At 45.1% G+C, this 19465-nt stretch overlaps 1 protein-coding gene across 1 annotated transcript in view; it reads right to left on the reverse strand.

The window, feature by feature from the left end:
- Positions 1-19465, reverse strand: part of SORL1 (sortilin related receptor 1) — a 155718-nt gene that overhangs the window by 89502 nt on the left and 46751 nt on the right. The window contains exons 7-11 of the mRNA XM_045894818.3: positions 19134-19235; positions 17920-18089; positions 12630-12822; positions 9760-9877; positions 9505-9578 (exon numbers count right to left, since the gene is read on the reverse strand). Of these exons, the coding sequence (XP_045750774.1) occupies positions 9505-9578; positions 9760-9877; positions 12630-12822; positions 17920-18089; positions 19134-19235 (657 nt within the window). The remainder of the gene's footprint in view (positions 1-9504; positions 9579-9759; positions 9878-12629; positions 12823-17919; positions 18090-19133; positions 19236-19465) is intronic.

The following is a 19465-nucleotide window of genomic DNA, read 5'->3' on the forward strand; positions in this document are numbered from 1 at the left end:
TAGATCTGCTCGACAAAAAATGCTAAAGGAATTTCTTCAGGCTGTACAGAAACTTACCAGGGGGATACCAGGATTCTCAGGAATGAAGGGAGGGCAAAAGAAATACCTGGGTAAATATAAAAGATTGCTTCTTTCCCCTTAAATTCTTTAAAACGGATAGAATGATGGAATGCAAAACGAAAGCAAAAACATTGTCTTGTAGGTTTTTTAATGTACTTCAATGAGATACATAGGACAACAATAACAGAAAGGTCAGGGAAAGTAAAAAGGGACTTACATGGTTGCAAGGTTTCTAAATTTTATGTGAAGTGTAACATTATATTAAGAGCAATATTAATTTAAAAAAGACTATGACGGGTACCTGGGTGGCTCAGTTGGTTAAGCGTCTGCCTTCAGCTCAGGTCATGATCCCAGGGTCCTGGGATCGAGCCCCACATCGGGCTCCCCGCTCAGCGGGAAGCTTACTTCTCCCTCTCCCCCTCCCCCTGCTTGTGCGCTCTCTCTCTCTCTCTCTCTCTCGCTGTGTCTCTCTCTGTCAAATAAATAAATAAAATCTTTTTTAAAATAAATAAATAAATAAATAAATAAATAAATAAATAAAAGAGACTATGAAAGATTAAATACGCATGTTGTAATTCTTAGAGCGATGACTGAAGGAAATATAATCAAAAAGACAATACCTAAAAGTAGAATACCAAAACCATCTAAATAATATAGAAAAGTCAGTAAAGGAAGAACAGAGGAATAAAAAATAAAGATCATACAAACATACATAAAATCTTGGACCTAAATCCAACCGTATCAATAATTAGTCAAATGCTAAAGGTCTAAGCATTTCAGTTAAAAAGCGAAGCCTGGCAGAATGAATAAAAAAGTAAGACCCTCCTATACACTGCCCATAGGAAACACTTCAACTATAGATACCAGTGGATAGACAGTAAAGAGATGGTAAAAGATATACTATTGAAACAGTAAACATAAAAAGGTTGGAACAACTATTTCAATACTAGATAAAACAGACTTCAAGACAAAGATTATCACCATAGATGAACAGGGATATTTCATAACAATAAAAGAGGCACAAACAGAAAAGATAATTATAAAATGTGCATGTACTGAATCACAGAGCCTCAAAATACATAAACCTAAAACTGACAGGATTTAAAGAAAAACCTGGCAATTCCACGTAGTTGGAGATTTTACCACTGTTCTCTTAGCAATTACTAGCACTAGTCAAAAAAAAAAAAAAGGTCACTAAGAACATAGAGGATCTGAACAGCAAGGTATCAACCACCTTCATATAAGTTAACACCTTCATATAAGTTAACACCTTCATATAACTAACACTAACATCCGACAACAGAACACACATTCCTTCCTAATGCATATGATGTATTCAGCAAGAGAGGCCAAAACTGGATCCCAAAGCGAGTCCCAATAAATTTAAAGGGATCAAAATCATACAAAGTGTATTCTCTGACTACAGGGCAATTAAATTAGAAATCAAACATAGTAAGATATCTAGGAAATTTCAAATATCTGAAAATGAAACAACCCTTTTCTAAATAACTTATCAAGGACAAAAAGCAAAAGGGACATTTTGAAGTAACAAAAATGTTCTGGAATTAGAGAGTGGTAACAGTTGCACATCCTATCACTTGTAAATATAGCAAAAAGCCACCGAACTCTACACTTTAAAGTGGTGAATTTTATGGTATGTGAATTACATCTCAACTTTAAAGAGGGACATTAAGAAATATTCTGAACTGCATGACAACAAAAGTACATTTCTAAATTTGTGACAATAGTCAAAGCAGTATTTAGAGAAAAACTTAACAGCTTTAAATGCTTATATTAGGAAAAAAACATCTAAAATCAATGACCTAAAGTTATACCTAAAAAAAAGCTACAAAAAGAAAAGCAAATTAAATCCAAAGTAAATAAGGGAAAAGATAATACTAAAGAGCAGAAATCAACAAAACAGAACACAAACCAAAGAAACAAAGCCAAAAGCACATTCTTTGAAAAGATCAATAATATTGACAAACCACTAACTAAACTATTAAGCAAAACAGGAAAATCCCCACAAATCCTCAATATCAGGAATGAAAACAGGTGATCACCACAGACCCTAGAGACCTTAAAAAAAAAAGAAGAAAATACCTTGAGTCATTTAAAGCCAACAAATTCAATAACACAGATGAAACTCACCAAAACTGACATAAGTAGTAGAAAATCTAAACAGTTCCCTATCTGCCAGAGAAACTGAATTTCTAACCAAAACCTTCCCAAAAAGAAGACTCCTGTTTCACTGGTGAGTTATTCAAGGAAAAAAAAAAAAATCACACCACTTTTACACAAAAGAGGAATCACTGTTCAACTTGTTCAAGGACACTAACAACAAATTTGAGAAGAACAGTTAAAAAAAAAAAAAATACAGACCAATATCGAATAATGTAAAAATCTTTAACAAACTATTAGCCACTCAAACTTAACCTTGTATAGAAAGGATAATATATCATAATTAAATAGGATTTGTCCCAGTAATTCAAGGTTCATATAACCATCAAGAATCAATGTAACAGGGCGCCTGGGTGGCTCAGTTGGTTGGGCGACTGCCTTCGGCTCAGGTCATGATCCTGGAGTCCCGGGATCGAGTCCCGCATCAGGCTCCCTGCTCAGCAGGGGGTCTGCTCCTCCCTCTGACCCTCTTCCCTCTCGTGCTCTCTGTCTCTCATTCTCTCTCTCAAATAAATAAATAAAATCTTTAAAAAAAAAAAAAGAATCAATGTAACATACCGTATCACCTATGTGATAGTATGTTCTGAGAAGAAGTATGTATTTTGGTCTTTGTTTCAGCTCCTGGTCAGAGCTCCTAAAAACCCTTGCAATCTCCTGACTGTTGGGGGTGATGTGGGTCTTACACAGAAGCTCCTATACCACTGAGAACTTCCAGGATGATAGGAGAGTCTTTTGTTGGAATAAGGCAACTCTTGGTGGACTCCTGGACAGTACGGGGACTGGTCACCAGAAAGACAAAACATGATTAGAAGCTTGAAACTTCCAGTCCTGCCTCATCCCCTGGGGAAAGGGCAGGGGCTGGAAAGGGAGTCAGTAATCAATCAAACCCTTTGTGATGAAGCCTCCATGAAAAGAAAAAAGAAAAAAATCCCTAAACTGCAAGATTCGAAGAGCTCCCAAGTAGATGAACACATCCACATGCTGGGAGGTTGGCACATCACAACGCCATGGGGAGAGAAGCTCCCTGCTCAGGATCCTTCCAGACCTTGCCCTATGTACTTCCTCATCCAGCTGCAGCCTTTGTACTGTCCTTTACAATCAACTGGTAGATATAAGTAAATATTTCCCTGAGTTCTGTCAGCCATTCTAGCAAATTACTGAACCCAAGAAGGAGGGTCATGGGAGCCCCCTATTTATAAGCTGGTCGGTCAGAAGTATGGGTGACAACCTGGGACTTGCGATGAGCGTGCGAAGTGGGGTCGGGTGGGGCAGTCTTGTGAGACTGAGCCCCTAACCTGTGGGGTCTGTGCTAACTCCAGCTAGCTAGTGTCATGACTGAAATACAGGACATCCGGTCAGTGTCCAGAGAACTGGAGAACTGCTCACTGTGAGGGGAACCTCCCCCAGCATTTGGTATCAAAAGTATTCTGAGAGTAAAGGAAAAGAGGGTTTTTTTAAAAATAATACACCATATTACATAGTGCTATATTATTACATATTAGGGAAGGGATGAAAAGGAAGAGAGGGAAAGAAATAAAAGACATAAAGATCAGAAAGGAAGAGGGGCGCCTGGGTGGCTCAGATGGTTCAGCGTCTGCCTTCAGCTCAGGTCATGATCCCAGGGTCCTGGGATCGAGTCCCGCATCGGGCTCCCTGCTCAGCAGGAAGCCTGCTTCTCCCTCTGCCTCTCTCTCTGTCTCTGTCTCTTATGAATAAATAAATAAAATCTTAAAAAAAAAAAAAAGATCAGAAAGGAAGAAATAAAATGGGTCCCTATTTGCAAATGATATGATCTCCTACATAGAATCTACAAAACTACTAACACTAGTAGACGCTTAACCATCTGAGCCACCCAGGCGCCCCAAGCAGATTCTAAAATGTTGTGGAAATACAAAGGATCTAGAATAGTCAAAGAAATTTTGGGGCGTCTGGGTGGCTCAGTCGTTGGGCGCCTGCCTTCAGCTCGGGTCACGATCCCGGGGTCCTGGGATCAAGCTCCGCTTCAAGTTCCCTGTTCAGCAGAGAGCCTGCTTCTCCCTCTCCCTCTGCCTGCCACTCCCCCTGCTTGTGCTCTCTCTCTGTCAAATAAATAAAAATAAAGATCTTAAAAAAAAAAAATTTTAAGAAGAACAAAGTTGAGGGGTGCCTGTGTGACTCATCGGTTAAGCAAACGACTCTTGGTTTCAGCTCAGGTCGTGATCTCAGGGTCATGAGACTGAGCCCCGAGTTGGGTTCCGGGCTTAGCTCAGAGTCTCCTTGACTCTCTCTCCCTCTCCTTCTGCCCCTCCCCCTGCTCGCTCACCCTCTCTCTCCAAAATAAATTTTAAAATCTTTAAAAAAAAAAAAAAAGAAGAGGAAGAAGAACAAAGTTAGAAGACTTACCTACTTGATCCCAACACTTACGTTAAGTCTCCCATAATCGAGACAGCTTGGTATAGGTGAAAAGACAGACATATAGACGAATGGAGCAGAATAGAAAGTCCAGAAACACACCCATGCATATGGCCAACTGATTTTCAAACAGGCACACAGTCAATTCAAGGGGGGAAAGAAGTCTTTTTCCGTAAGTGGGGCTGGATCATTACATCTCCATATGGAAAAATGAGTATCAACCCTTCCATCACACCAGATATAAAAATTACCTCAAAATGGATCATAAACCTAAACCACAGCCTTCCCCTATGAAACTTAGGGGTAAATCTTTGCAAACTTCGGAGGGACAAACATTTCTTAGAACAACAAAGAGCATAAAACATAGAAGAAAAATCCTGATAAATCGGACTTCCACAAAATTTAAAACATTTGCTCTTTGAAAGACACCATTAAGAAAATTTTAAAAAAGCAAGCCACAGACTAGGGAAAACACTCATGACACAGATATCAAACAAAAGACTTAACTTCAGAACACATTTTTTCAAAAAACCTCTTACAGCTCAATAAGAAGGCAAACAACTCATTTTTTTAAAATAAGTACAAGATGTAGGGCGCCTGGGTGGCTTAGTTGGTTAAGCGACTGCCTTCGGCTCGGGTCATGATCCTGGAGTCCCGGGATCGAGTCCCGCATCGGGCTCCCTGCTCGGCACGGAGTCTGCTTCTCCCTCTGACCCTCCTCCCTCTCATGCTCTCTGTCTCTCATTCTCTCTCTCTCAAATAAATAAATAAAATCTTTAAAAAAAATTAAAAATAAAATAAAATAAGTACAAGATGTAAACAGACGCTTCACAAAATGATTTTTAAATGGCCAATGGGCACATGAAAAGCTCAACATCATTAGTCACCAAGGAAATGCCAATTAAAACCATAATGAGATATCACTGTGTACTCATTAAAATGTCTAAAATTAAAAGGACTGACCCTACCAAGTGTTGGTGTGGGCCTGAAGCTATTAGAACTCTCAGACACTGCTGCTGGAAATGTAAAATGGTACAATCCATTTTGGAAAACAATTTGGTCGTTCCGTAAGAAAAGTTAAACACAGACCCACCAAGCTGTCCAGTCATTCCGTTCTGAGGTATCGACCCAAAAGAAATAAAAATATATGTCTATCTTAAAAAATAAGCATGTAATTAAATGTTTATAATAGCTAAAAAACTATAATGTCCACCAACAGATGAATGGATAAACAAATTGTGGAATATCCCTACAATGGGATACTAATGAACAATAAAATGGGAAAGAACCACTGATACATAAAACAACACAAATGAACTTCAAAATCATCATGACGAGTAACAGAATCCAGGCCAAAGGACTGCGTATTATGAGTCCACAATATAAAATTCTAGAAAATGCTAACGAATCATCTGGCAGGCATGAGGTAAAGGGAAGGATGGATTACAAGGGGGAACGCAGACGCTTTGGGGAGTGATGGAAGTGCTTGTTGTCTTCGTTGTGGTGTTGCTGACGGTGTAGTGATGGTGACCGATTCGGATCAAACTGTACACTTTAAATATGCAGGTGCCTCCATAAAGTTGTTAAGGAAGAAAAGTGCAGAAAAGGAACTCAGGATCGGAGAATATGCAAAACCCATTAGTAGTGGAAGGGGAACAAGAATTCTAGCCACCGATTTTCTAGACAACCTCTGTCCACCGCATCCCACCTCACCCCTCCCCTGCCACCACCTATGCCCCTCACGCCCCCAGGCTGTCCCTCTCACGCGGACACTGCTGCCCAAGGGGACTCAGATGCCCCCTCGCACAGACACGGTCTCAACCTTCTCCTCCCCTACTTCACTTTCTGCTCTTTCCAAAAATAAGGTTCCTTGTGCGATGGCTGCTTCTTGGCAGGCATGAAGGAGGCCTGGAAGGAGGCACGGACAGCTGCCCCAGCATCAGCCAGATGACACCACTTCACTGGAGGAGGAACAAGACCCTGCTTTCTCCCCAGAAGGAAATCACTCACAGATGTTCAAATCCCAGATTACACCAACATCAGAAGGTCCAAACAAACCACAAGCCTATCCGCTGAGGAGAGAACACCCTATTTCAAAAGGGAAAGCAGACGCTTAATCCTTCCCATTGGAGCAGAGCAAGGATGCCCTCAAAACCCCAAACCGTTCACCCTTTTTGACTACTAGGCCTTAACAACCTCTTACATCCGAATATGTAATTATGGTCTCCACCTTACTGGCCAGTTCTTAATGTAGGCACACGCACAATGTGTGGATCCCAGGTCCCTCAGCCTGCAGGATGGGAGGCCCTAACTCACAGGAGATAAGATATGCGATAGGTCTCTGTCAACTGCACAGAGCCAAACAAATGTTGGGTATTATTAATGCTTTACATAGTACATATTTAAATATGAATGTGTATATATTGCATTCCCAATAGGAAGCACCATGAGGGGACCCCTGGGTGGCTCAGTCGGTTAAGCGGCTGCCTTCGGCTCAGGTCATGATCGCAGGATCCTGGGATCGAGCCCCATGTTAGGCTCCTTGTTCAGGGGGGAGCCTGCTTCTCTCTCTGCCTGCAGCTGCTCCTGCTTGTGCACTCATGCTCTCTCTCTCTCTCAACAATAAATAAATTTAAAAATCCTTAAAAAAAAAAAAAAAAGCACCATGAGGCTGGCTGGCCCTTCTGAGAACCACATCCCTCCCACCATCACGCTCCACCTGCAGAAGGTGCTTAATTAAATTCTTATCCCATGGGCGCCTGGGTGGCTCAGTCAGTTAAGCGGCTGCCTTCGGCTCAGGTCATGATCGCAGGGTCCTGGGATCGAGTCCCACGTTAGGCTCCTTGCTCAGGGGGGAGCCTGCTTCTCTCTCTGCCTGCAGCTGCTCCTGCTTGTGCACTCATGCTCTCTCTCTCTCTCAACAATAAATAAATTAAAAATCCTTAAAAAAAAAAAAAGCACCATAAGGCTGGCTGGCCCTTCTGAGAACCACATCCCTCCCACCATCACGCTCCACCTGCAGAAGGTGCTCAATTAAATTCTTATCCCATGGGCGCCTGGGTGGCTCAGTTGGTTGGGCGACTGCCTTCAGCTCAGGTCATGATCCTGGAGTCCCTGGATCGAGTCCCGCATCGGGCTTCCTGCTCGGCAGGGAGTCTGCTTCTCCCTCTGACCCTCCCCTGTCTCATGTGCTCTCTCTCAGTCTCTCTCTCTCAAATAAATAAATAAAATCTTTAAAAAAAAAAAAAATTCTTATCCCGTGATCTGTTGAGTTCTCCTGGTGGCTCCCCGCATATGCAGCAGAGCACCCCTAAAAGCAACCCTCCACAGAATAAGACCAACTGTACTTCCCTTGGCCTTCATAAGTCATGGGAGGCTGATGAAAGTATTTTTTTTTTTTTTTTTTTACAAGTTTGGCGATTCTCTAATGCCCAAGGCCAAATTAGCGTTCGGAGACCACAGAACTAGCTCTACTCTCAGAACTGGTATCAGCAGTGCCTAAGGACCCAAAGCAGCTCTGCAGACTTAAGGCAAAAACAGTCTCCTTTCACAGTGCAGGGTGAAATGGAAGGGCCTGCCCGGCACAGCCCACCGAGGAGAGGCCTGACTTCTATCTCATTACGATACAACAAGAAATGGCCAGTTTCACACCAGATACCGGTACGACCACACGGTCATTTGCTGATAGATTCTGCAAATATTTACGCAGTGCCCACTCCATACCAAGCACTGCTAGGTTCTAGGGGTAAAGAAGTTAAGCAAAGAGACATTGCTTTGTCCTCTTGGAGCATTTAGTTAAATTCACAGACATGAGGGGAAGAGAAGGTCTGTTTTTGATTCAAAAGAATATTTTTGGCAACATCACGAGCCCACTTTACAAGGTGCGAACACAAAATCAGTGCAGCTGATGCTCACGTGTGGCTCTGGGTACCTTTCTTTTTTTTAATTTATTTTTTTTTATTCTTATGTTAATCCCCATACATTACATCATTAGTTTTAGATGGAGTGTTCCATGATTCATTGTTTGTGCACAACACCCAGTGCTCCATGCAGAACGTGCCCTCCTCAATACCCACCACCAGGCTAACCCATCCTCCCACCCCCCTCCCCTCTAGAACCCTGTTTGTTTTTCAGAGTCCATTGTCTCTCATGGTTCGTCCACCCCTCCGATTTCCCCCACTTCATTCTTCCCCTCCCGCTACCTTCTTCTTCTTTTTTTTCTTAACATATATTGCATTATTTGTTTCAGAGGTACAGATCTGTGATTCAACAGTCTTGCACAATTCACAGTGCTTACCAGAGCACATATCCTCCCCAGTGTCTATCACCCAGTCACCCCATCCCTCCCACCCCACCCTCCACTCTAGCAACCCTCAGTTTGTTTCCTGAGATTAAGAATTCCTCATATCAGTGAGGTCATATGATACATGTCTTTCTCTGTTTGACTTATTTCACTCAGCATAATACCCTCCAGTTCCATCCACATCGTTGCAAATGGCAAGATCTCATTCCTTTTGATGGCTGCATAATATTCCATTGTATATATATATACCACATCTTCTTTATCCATTCATCTGTCGATGGACATCTTGGCTCTTTCCACAGTTTGGCTATTGTGGACATTGCTGCTATAAACATTGGGGTGCACGTACCCCTTCGGATCCCTACTTTTGTATCTTTGGGGTAAATACTCTGGGTACCTTTCTTTAATTTTATAGTCATACTTGGTGCCACTGGCCTCACCACGGGCTGCACGTGTTCCTGAAAGGTGGAGGCATGACCATGTTCTCCGACAAACCAGAACCCAGGTTGGAGGCTGGGGGGTGGGGGATGGGGGCTGGGGAGGCGGGGGGGTGGGGGCAGGAAGCTGACCTCTCGCCACCGGGCTCCAGCACTGCTAGAAATGTACACGTTCGTCTTGCTAGCCAAGTTCTTTCCCACCGAACCTAAAATGCAAGGGGAGTCATTACTTTTCATTTCAAGAAGAGGTCAAAGAAGATGTCCGATACCTTGCCCAACCAGAAAGCCTGAGACATATTTAGCAACTAAAGATGTCTCAAAACCACAAAGAGCCATCGCTATGGCATAGCTTAACCCCCGGTGCGGGGACAAGCACGGCGGACTTACCAGTGGCGATGATGAGACCGGGAGCGGACTCCTTGGACAGGATGGGCATCCTCCGGAGCTGGAGGTTGAGCAGCTGACTGAGCCGCTGGGCCAGGTGGAGGGAACAGCCCTGGGCGAGCTGCGGGACACAAGTTCCAGGCACGGTCAGCACGTGATAGGACACGACCAGCTGCCTCAAAACGCAGAGGCCTGTATGCAGACAGGACAGCTACACACAGAAGGAAATCTGGCCCAAAGGAACCCAGACTCACAGCCCAGCTGTGCCCCACGGGCCCCCAGGTGGACATGATTATCTGAACCACATAAATGCCTCTCGTTGAAGAAAACAGAACAATACGAGCAAAACAGTCCTCCTGAGACGCTCAGAGAACAGCTATTAGAAATCAGTGTCCACTCTGGGCGCCTGGTGGCTCAGTTGGTTAAGCGACTGCCTTCGGCTCAGGTCATGATCCTGGAGTCCCAGGATCGAGTCTCGCAACGGGCTCCCTGCTAGGCGGGGAGCCTGCTTCTCCCTCTGCCTCTGCGTCTCTCTCTCTCTCTGACTCTCATGAATAAATAAATAAAATATTAAAAAAAAAAAAAAAGAAATCAGTGTCCACTCTGGGCGCCTGGGTGGCTCAGTTGGTTAAGCGACTGCCTTTGGCTCAGGTCATGATCCTGGAGTCCCGGGATCGAGTCCCGCATCGGGGTCCCTGCTCGGCAGGGAGTCTGCTTCTCCCTCTGACCCTCCCCCCTCTCATGCTCTCTCTATCTCATTCTCTCTCAAATGAATAAATAAAATCTTTAAAAAAAAAAAAAAAGAAATCAGTGTCCACTCAAGTAGGTCGAAAGCTGTCCCTCTCTCTGTTTTACCCAGAGATACTCTCACGTGACTCGGCACTAAAGAGAATTAATGATTTCGTGGGACTTAAAAAATAAGGCCGTAGAGATAGATTTCAAATACAGTGTAAGCATTTCCATCAGAGGAAAAACCAAGAATCAGAAGTCATAAAGTCTCACAGATAAGCTCCCAGATGTACCACATAGGAGATAGAAACACCAAAGGATCCACATTAAAACAGATTTTAAGTGGTCAGCGTTTGTACAAAGCACCAGCTCTGCTGTGTCCACTGCAAAACAAGTCATTCAAACTGGCCTCTGCCACTTACGTTCAGATTGTAATAGTTGTGCAAACAACGCTGTTTGCTGTGTGGTCATGCCAGATTATCTTGGTCAGAATGTGATTGTCAAATGTTATTCAGTCTCATCTGGTGTTCTAGACAGGGTAACTCTGTGTGCTTATGGGAACACGTAAAAACAGACATGGTTTTGCTACATACACTTACTTTTATAACAAAAGGATCTCTCTAGCAAATGTCCATTTTGCTAGCATCACAGTTTAGCAAACGAAAACTGGAGCAAATTAGGTTGGGTCTCAAAGAAATATGTGCCAACTGACCTGTTCTTTCACCACCTAAAATCACAGGTAAAAACTAAAAGCTTACCAACGGTTGCACAGTTCATAAATAAACAGGTCAGTCAGGAGAATAAGCAGAGTTTTAACAATAGCATTAATTCTATTTAACTAGGGCTCAGAACCCCAACAGCATGCTCAAAAGCAGGCCACCCCCATCCACACAGGCTCGTGCAGAGCTCCCAAAATCTAGAAGCCACTCCGGAATAAAGAAGCACCTATGTATCTGTCTCTGTCTACTTATATCTTGCCTCTTTCCAAAGTTAGACTTGATGTACTAAGTCCACACCTGTTGCCAAATAGGGAAGAGTAATCAAGAAGTCCGTGGAGAGCAAGAGTCTCCAAAAAAAATTTTCCCAGGGGTCACAGCTACAGGAGAGTCAACATACTTAATCATGGACAAACAAAATTTAAAATTCCAAAAGATCAGGTAATTGTCTAACTAAATGTTACAGTTCTCCCCAAAATTACTACCACTTGACTTTTTTTCTGAGTTCCTTCTGCCTACCTACCTTACATACCCCAGATCCCTTAGGTGAGGCAAAAAGGAAGGAACTCAGTCCAAAGAATGTTCATCCGAGGGATAAGAACAGAGCTGCTGAGGCGAGTGGGAACACTTCCTGAGGCCAAATAATACATTTTAGTATTCTCAGCTTTTCAGATGGAGCCACAGATTGGGAAAATTGTGGAATCCTGAATTATATTCAGGAAGGCATTTTTTTAAAAAAGGTTCCACAGAACTAAAAAGCTTACATCAGAGTTTCCCAAACTTCCTTGCAGCACAATTGTGTCCCCGTAAATTTTTTATAGCAGCTTCACGCCAGAATACCAACATTTATTGCTTTACATAGTTGAGACCACACAACTTAATAAGTAGACATGTCCTAATAACTTAGCGGCAGTTCAAAATAATAGTATGCGTGCATACGTGGATATACACACATACTCACGGAGAAAGAGAAGGAGAGAAAACAAAATCTTTATTTCACCCTTAAATATTACCACAGTTACTTAATACGGGATGTGTGCACCTATTGAGTACTACGCACCTTCTCTAAGTTTAGAATCATATTCGATCCCACCACTGTCATCTCCCGTTCCACCCTGATTTTCTCACTTGCTTTTTATCACATCAACTGCGAGGAAATTCAGCTTTACAAAGACAGGACGTCTTCCAAAGAAATTCAGCATGAACTTGTATTGAAACTCGGAACTAAACTCAAGATGGTACTTCCCATGATGACCAACAAATACCAAGTATCTCGTGTTTCCCTCAAAAATTTAAAGCATTCCAGAGTGCCCTTGGGAGTTCACTATGGGACCCTAGGTGCCCTGGTGTTGAGTTGGGGAACCGTAAGGGTAGCACAAGAGGTAAAGATTTGTATGAAAAACGCAAACAAGATGAAAGCATCTCTACCTCACAGTTGATTTTTTCTCCATATCCTGTGAAGGCTGGAGCCTGAAGGAACTCCCAGGTACCCCCTTTGTCAAAGGTGATGACTGATCTCATGTTCTCCTCATTCATAGAACCATTAATCAGAGTAGCGATGTAGACTCCTTGCAACCCTTCCACACGGTGGAAGTCAGCGAATGGCTCATTTGCAAAATACCTACAGTAAGAGAAAATAAACAGCTGTGAACCTGAGGTGATATACCCTTGGTATGTTTTTATGGTAAATAACATAAAACTTAACTGTTGGAAAGTACAGAATTCAGTGGCGTTAAGCACATTCTCAATGTTGTGTTGTACCCGCATTACTATCTCATTCCAGAATGTTTTCCTCATCTCAAAAAGAAACCCTGTACCCACCGGCAGTCATTCACCCTTTCGTCTGCCCACCCCAGGCCCTGGCAACCACCACTGAGTTTTTGTCACTACGGATTTGCCTATTCTGGGCATTTCACATACACAGAAACATGCCTTTTTTTTACAGTTCCTTTCCCACAGCATAATATTTTCAAGGTTTACCCATATTGTAACGCAAATCAGTACTCCTTTCCTTCTTATAGATGAATAGCCTCCTCTCCTTCCTTTTCTTTTTTTTTTTTTAAACGTGATTGTGTTTTAACTTTGAAGGCCAAGATGCTTATCGGATCAATAACTCCACGCAGGGAGTTCAGAATGCTGACTACAACACACAGAGCTGATGAGAGAGTCACATCTATCTCTTCCCTGATGAATCCACCCCAAATCCTCCAGTGAGCCTCGACAAACAGGAAACAGTAAGCCAGACTTGCCAGACACCAGTCAAAGCGCTGGGGCTTACCAGCCGCAGGAATACAGCGTGAAGGGTTCCCCAGCCACTGTCCACACGCTTACGACTCATTATCCAATGCCCGGATCAGACCGAAGCCCGTAGGGTTCCTCTCAGAAAGCAGAGCAGAATCCCCACCCAAGGGAGCAGGATAGAGAGCGAGGGTGGTTCTAGAAGCTTGAGGTTATACTTGTTAACAGTGAAACAGAGATTAAGCCCCTCCCAGGGCCTCTAACTACTTTGCTGGGATACTGATTTCACTGGGAAGCAGTTTTGCCCTGAAATGATCCACGCATTACAAATGGAACAGATCTCTGAGAAGTGCTAACTGGAGTTCACACGTGGCTTTTAAAACTGGATGTAAGTCCTTTATTTAGAAGGGTTCTGAGCCACTGGCCTTTGTAAAAAAAAAAAAAAATTTTTTTTAATTTAAAAAAAAATCATAGAACTGCTTTTTTCCATTATCCACTGTACAAATCTTGACCTGGAAGCGTGCTCTGCCTCTCAGACAGAAAGAAGCACACTATAAGCTCTGAGGCAGAAAAGGAAAATTTTTTTTTTTTTTCAGAGATAGAGAGAGAGAGCACGAGCAGGGAGAGAGGCAGAGGGAGAAGCAGGCTCCCCGCTGAGCCAGGAGCCCGATGTGGGGCTCGATCCCAGGATCCCGGGATCATGACCTGAGCCGAAGGCAGACGCTTAACCATCTGAGCCACCCAGGCGCCCCAGAACAATTTTTTAAAAGCACTGACAAAGCTACTTCAGACTGAGAGACTGAGCAAAACCCTAAATAAGATACTGGTGTTGAGACCACATATTCTGACGTGTGCTTTCCTTAGGTCTACCGGAGTTATTTTTCAGTTGCTTCCTTAGAAATCCGGTGAAGGTCTATCATCCACCTGCTCTCTGTTCATCTGAGCAATCCTACGTTGGATTCTATCATCACGAAGCCGCCACCGTCAGGTTTGCTGGCTTCCTTCAAACACGCGGGAGGTCTGGCCTTCTCTCAGCTAGATGAACTCTGCTTCTTCCCTCCAGTCACTCTCCTGGATTTTTGCCTTTCGGTTCCAAGCACAAACCTGTCCTCTGTGCCTCACACGCTCCCCAGACGGTCCTGCCAGCTCCTCTGTGGTCCTGCGACAATCCACCTCACCCTAAGTGCCCTCTCTTCATCCATTTTTCTTACATTTCCTCTCACCGGCCCTCACGACAAGCACTTGTCCGCTGCTCCCCAGCCAGCGCCCCAGGGCCCCTGGGCCCCCCTCCTGCAGAACCCAAGCCCGCCTTGCCCCGCACAACCCAGCAGCAGGTCTTCCTCAGATGCGCCGCCACCGGGCCTGACATTTCCTCTCCACACCTGGTCCTCCATCCAGACACCGCTTTCCATGAGATTTCTGTTCGGCACATCTCACCAATGCCAGGAGCGCCCCCGTTAAGAATTCCTTCTCTGGTCCTCTAAGCAAATTAGGACGGGCTCCTTGGCACCACACCTGCCTATTGAGTGCAAAGAACAACTCATTTCAAATACCACAGAAGGGCTGTGTTTTGTTTTGTTTTTTCAAATCAGCCTGCCCACGTAATCTGCTAATTCACCCTTAACCCGTTTCATCTCGCTGAGATGCAGAAGCAGGTGACAAAAGTTCATGCAAACGAGCCCCTGTGAAGATCTTCAGTCCCTGAGATAAAGCCTGAAGAAAAGAGCAAGAAGGTTGAGCCTACGCGGGTCTGTGAACGTAGACATAAACCTCTCTCCAGTTTCCTGACTGGACTCTACGCCCAGGCAGGGCGGGGGCGTCCTCTGTGACCACAGAAAGGGCCGTGGGCATCTATGAGAGGGCCACATGGTCACCTAACTGAGTTTACTGCTTCCTGGGGAGCTTCTGGCTTGAGCTCTGCCCAGTCACGAGATACCCATCCCGAATACCCGACAAACGGGTATGGAGGATCTGGAAACCTCTGATTTATCCACTCCATATAGCCAGAGGCTCTCAGACATGAAAAAAAAAAAAAAATCAGAGTCTGTGAAAGGGCTTGAGGAATAATGGCTCATAATTTTGATTTAAAAAGTAAGGAGAATAATATTCACCCATAAAAGGGAATGAAGCACCAACACACGCTCCATGTGGACCAACCCTGAACATATTATGAAAGGTGCAAGAGGCCAAACCCAAAGGTCATATATTATGCTGTGATTCTGTTTACACAGAATATCCCGAGAGGGGGTGCGGGGAGAGGGGAGACAAGGGCCAGAAACTGCCTAGTGGTAAGGGGTTTTCTTTTGGGGAGTGAAAATGTTTTTGAATTAGATTAAAGCTGGTGGTTGCACAACACTGTGAATGCCCTAAATGCCACCGAGTTGTTCATTTTAAAATGGTTAAGCTAATGTTCTGTGAATTTCCCCTCAATAAATTACTTTAAAAACAAATAAAAAACAAAAAAGGACACAGGAGCCAGTCCAAAGAGGCTGCCACTGACCAAACCAGAAAAACCTGAGGCTGAATTACGGTAGGGATGGTTTACAACACATTAACATGCACTGAATAATAAATAACTCGTGAGTCTATACTGGGAGGGGGAAAAAAAAGTAAGGCACAAAATAGGACATACCTCCGAAAGAGCCAAAACAGGGCGTGGAAAAGCACTATCAGAGAGAGACCGGGTAGAAAGTTCTCCCCTCGGGTCCTGTTGAGTCCAAACCCAAGGTCCCGCTCTTTCCCTTGACACCTGCTCCTCATCCAGCCCTCCCCGACTCCCTGACTCAGCCCACGGGGGTGCTCCTGGCATTGGCCATCATTCTGCCCACTGCTGAGCCCAAGCAGCTGCGGGCCCTTGACTCTCCACAGTGAAGCAGCAAATCTACCAACAAACCATCAGAATTGGCCCATTTCCGTCATCTCTCCCACTACCGCCCTGGGTCCAGCCAACAGCAATCCCCGCCGGCTGGATTTCCATCACACTCCCCCAGCCAGGCTTCCTGCTCCCACTCTTGCTCCTGTCCAAGAGTCTACTTTGCACACAGCATTGAGGATGGCTTCTTAAAACACAGGTCACCTGAGTGTTCGTCTGAAGTTTCCGATAACGAAGTCCATTTATGTTTCATGTGCTTTCCTTTATATCATGCAGTTCACAACTTTTTCAATGGTTAAAAAAATATAACAGGTTAAATCAGATGATGTCCATCTTCTGGTCAAAACCCTCTATATCCCACTTAGGAAAAAAGTAAGTTCCTTCCATGCCTTCGAAGGCCCTATACAATCTGAGCTCTGCTCTCTTAGATGCTGTCCCTTGGGTTCTCTCCCTCCTCCTCCAGCTGCTGGATCCACCCTGGCCTCCTCACTGCTCCTAAAATAAACCAACAGAGTCCAACCTGAGAGCCTCTGAGCATGCTGTTCCCTCTGCCTGCAGTGCCCTTTCCCAGGCACCTGCTGAAATGTCGCCATCCTCGAACAGCTTCCCATGACCAGCCTGAATGAAGTAACAGGCTCCTACTGCCCTGACCTCTGAACTTGGTTCACTTTGCCTCCCAGCACTCACCACCACCAGGCATGTTACACGTCTGTCTATGTTCTGTCTTCCCCCAAGGAGAACAAAAGCTCCACAGAACAGGGACCCTGTTTTGACTTTTCGTGGCTGGACACATGATCTCAGTGCTGGCCCAGAGCAACAGCATTCTTGTTGAAAGAGCTGGTGACTGCATAAATCACCAGCATGACGAGAGACCGTGGACGGCAATGCCACGGCCTGTGCCCTGGAGGTCATGGCCTCAGAGCCCGACCCCAGAGCCCACCAACCAGCTCCAGCAGACGGCTCCTTCCCAGAGCGGAGAGCGATCCTCATCACAGTCAGACGCCTCACACAAGACAAGTGAGAATAAATGCCCTCCTGTCCCTCGAGGGTCACGGGTCATTCATCCCTCCCGAACCCCGGACTCCTCCACAGCCCACGGAACGTCCAGTACAACAAAACAACTCCAAGCATAGGATGTCCTGATAAAGGATGGGTACCACTGGGGTCCTTCCACAGACACCCACAAAGCAATATTTGCAATTGCAATAAGAAAAAAAAAATGTCAATGAACCCGAGTCACTTGGAGGCAAGGCCCCCAGGGCTCCCCACGTCAGCTTGCCCTGAGCGGACATTTTCCAAGTGCCTTTTCCCACTGGCTCAGAGACCCCAGAGCCAGACGGGGACTGGCTGACATGGGCTGTGACTCTAAAAGTCACCCAGAGCGGCAGTGCTCAGCCTTGGCCTCACATCCAAGTCACCTGGAGGGCTCTGTAAAACCTTCAGAGCCCAGCCACACCCCAAACTGGTTAAACCACACACCAGGCATCAGGGCTTCTGGCAACTCGCCAGTGGAACCCAAATGTGCAGCTGATGCTGAAAAACACCCACCTGGAGGGTGCAGGTGGTACTGACGTGAGACTGTGGGCCACGGACCCATGGTTTCCTTACCTCACCAGCGTGTCGCCGCCCGCCCCTCCTGGGCTGTAGTAGAGCACATTCTCCAAGGACAGGGAGAACTTCAGCCCCTCTGCCTCCGAGATGTATAAGTTGGTGCGGTTGTTACTGTGACTGACGCATACAAACACCTGGTCCTCGGAGGCATCTGCGATGTAATATTCCTTTGGAATCAAAAGTCGAAAAATACACAAGTCAAAAGACCCACATGCGCAGTGGGCTTTCCCTATGCACACTAAAGTAATGATTTCCAAATGTCCCAGTGAGAGGTATGGGCCCAGAGCCCACAGACAGCTTCCCAAATCCCTGTAAAGCTCGGCCAACTTTCTTTTTGGAGGAGCTGAGGCCGCCATGTAGCTGAAGCAAGCTGCTTCCTGGCAAATGGGGCCCAAAAGAGGGGGCCACCGAACTCCATAAATGACCTAAACACTTCAGGTTCGTTCATAACGTCTCCCTCTTTTTCCCATGAGGTCTATTGTTAGTACCAAGTACGATATACATTAATGTGCATTCCCTTTCCTCTAAGGTACTAAAGGAAGATGGAAGCTGTAAAAAGCAAAGAATGGACAAGAATCTTCTCCACCTGAGCTCCCAACCTTCCACCACACCAACTGCTGGTGGCAAGGCCTTCAAATGCCACGTCCTACCTGTGGGCACTTCTCTGATGACCCCCGCCCACCAGGATCCTTCCTATGATCTACGTCATCATACACACAGACTATATATGGTTTGGACCAAGCATTGGACTATATATGGTTTCTTCCTCTGCTTGGTTCTCTGCGTCTCCAACCTGTGTTTCTAAAAGGGTGGGACCCAGCTCTTATCCCCTTTCGTAATCCAGCCGCCTACTGTAAGCAACAGAGCAGGTCCCAAACAAATAACTCAGGGTCACCAGCTCCCCATTCCTTCAGTACTGGCACCCTGAGCCCACTGACTCTAGTCTCAAACTTCTCTGCCCATCCGTTTCCACGTAAAGCAAATTAAGGCTCCCATCCGGCTGCACTCTGAACAGTGAAGAGGGAAAAAAAAAAACAGACCAAGATGCCCAAAGCATAATGGTTCTCTCTAGGGACCTATCTAGAAAGGGACTTCAGGGAGCCTCCATCAAAGATCTATCTACCCAGAAGGACGTCCCTGCAACACCCTTCCCCTGACCCCTGCATGCAGACATTAACACTTCTTTCCACCCCCAAGCAGACCCCACTCACATTAATAGGATGTCTCGTGACAAACTGGGCTGCTCGCATGGGCTTCCTGCCAAAGGAGACCCAGAGCTGGACAGAAGATGGCTGCAGACTGCCCCAAAGATGCTGCCCAGGAAGAGGAGAAAAAAAAAAAGTTAATGGTGCCACATTACAGCCATTCCAAATAAGTGAAGAAGGAAACAGAAGTGTCAGACCCCTCCAATTCTACCAAAAACACGAAACACAGGGTGACTGCAAATGCACGTTTTTGCAACATCCGTGTTCACTCCGCAGCTCGGGCTGTACTCGCTTGATCCAGGACACTTGGTCTGCAACAGGTACCAGATACTCCCTAA

This window comes from Mirounga angustirostris, unplaced genomic scaffold (assembly GCF_029215605.1).
Source record: "Mirounga angustirostris isolate CCGP_5_RB_7025 unplaced genomic scaffold, mMirAng1.0.hap1 SCAF_13, whole genome shotgun sequence".
NCBI classification, from domain to species: Eukaryota; Metazoa; Chordata; class Mammalia; order Carnivora; family Phocidae; genus Mirounga; species Mirounga angustirostris.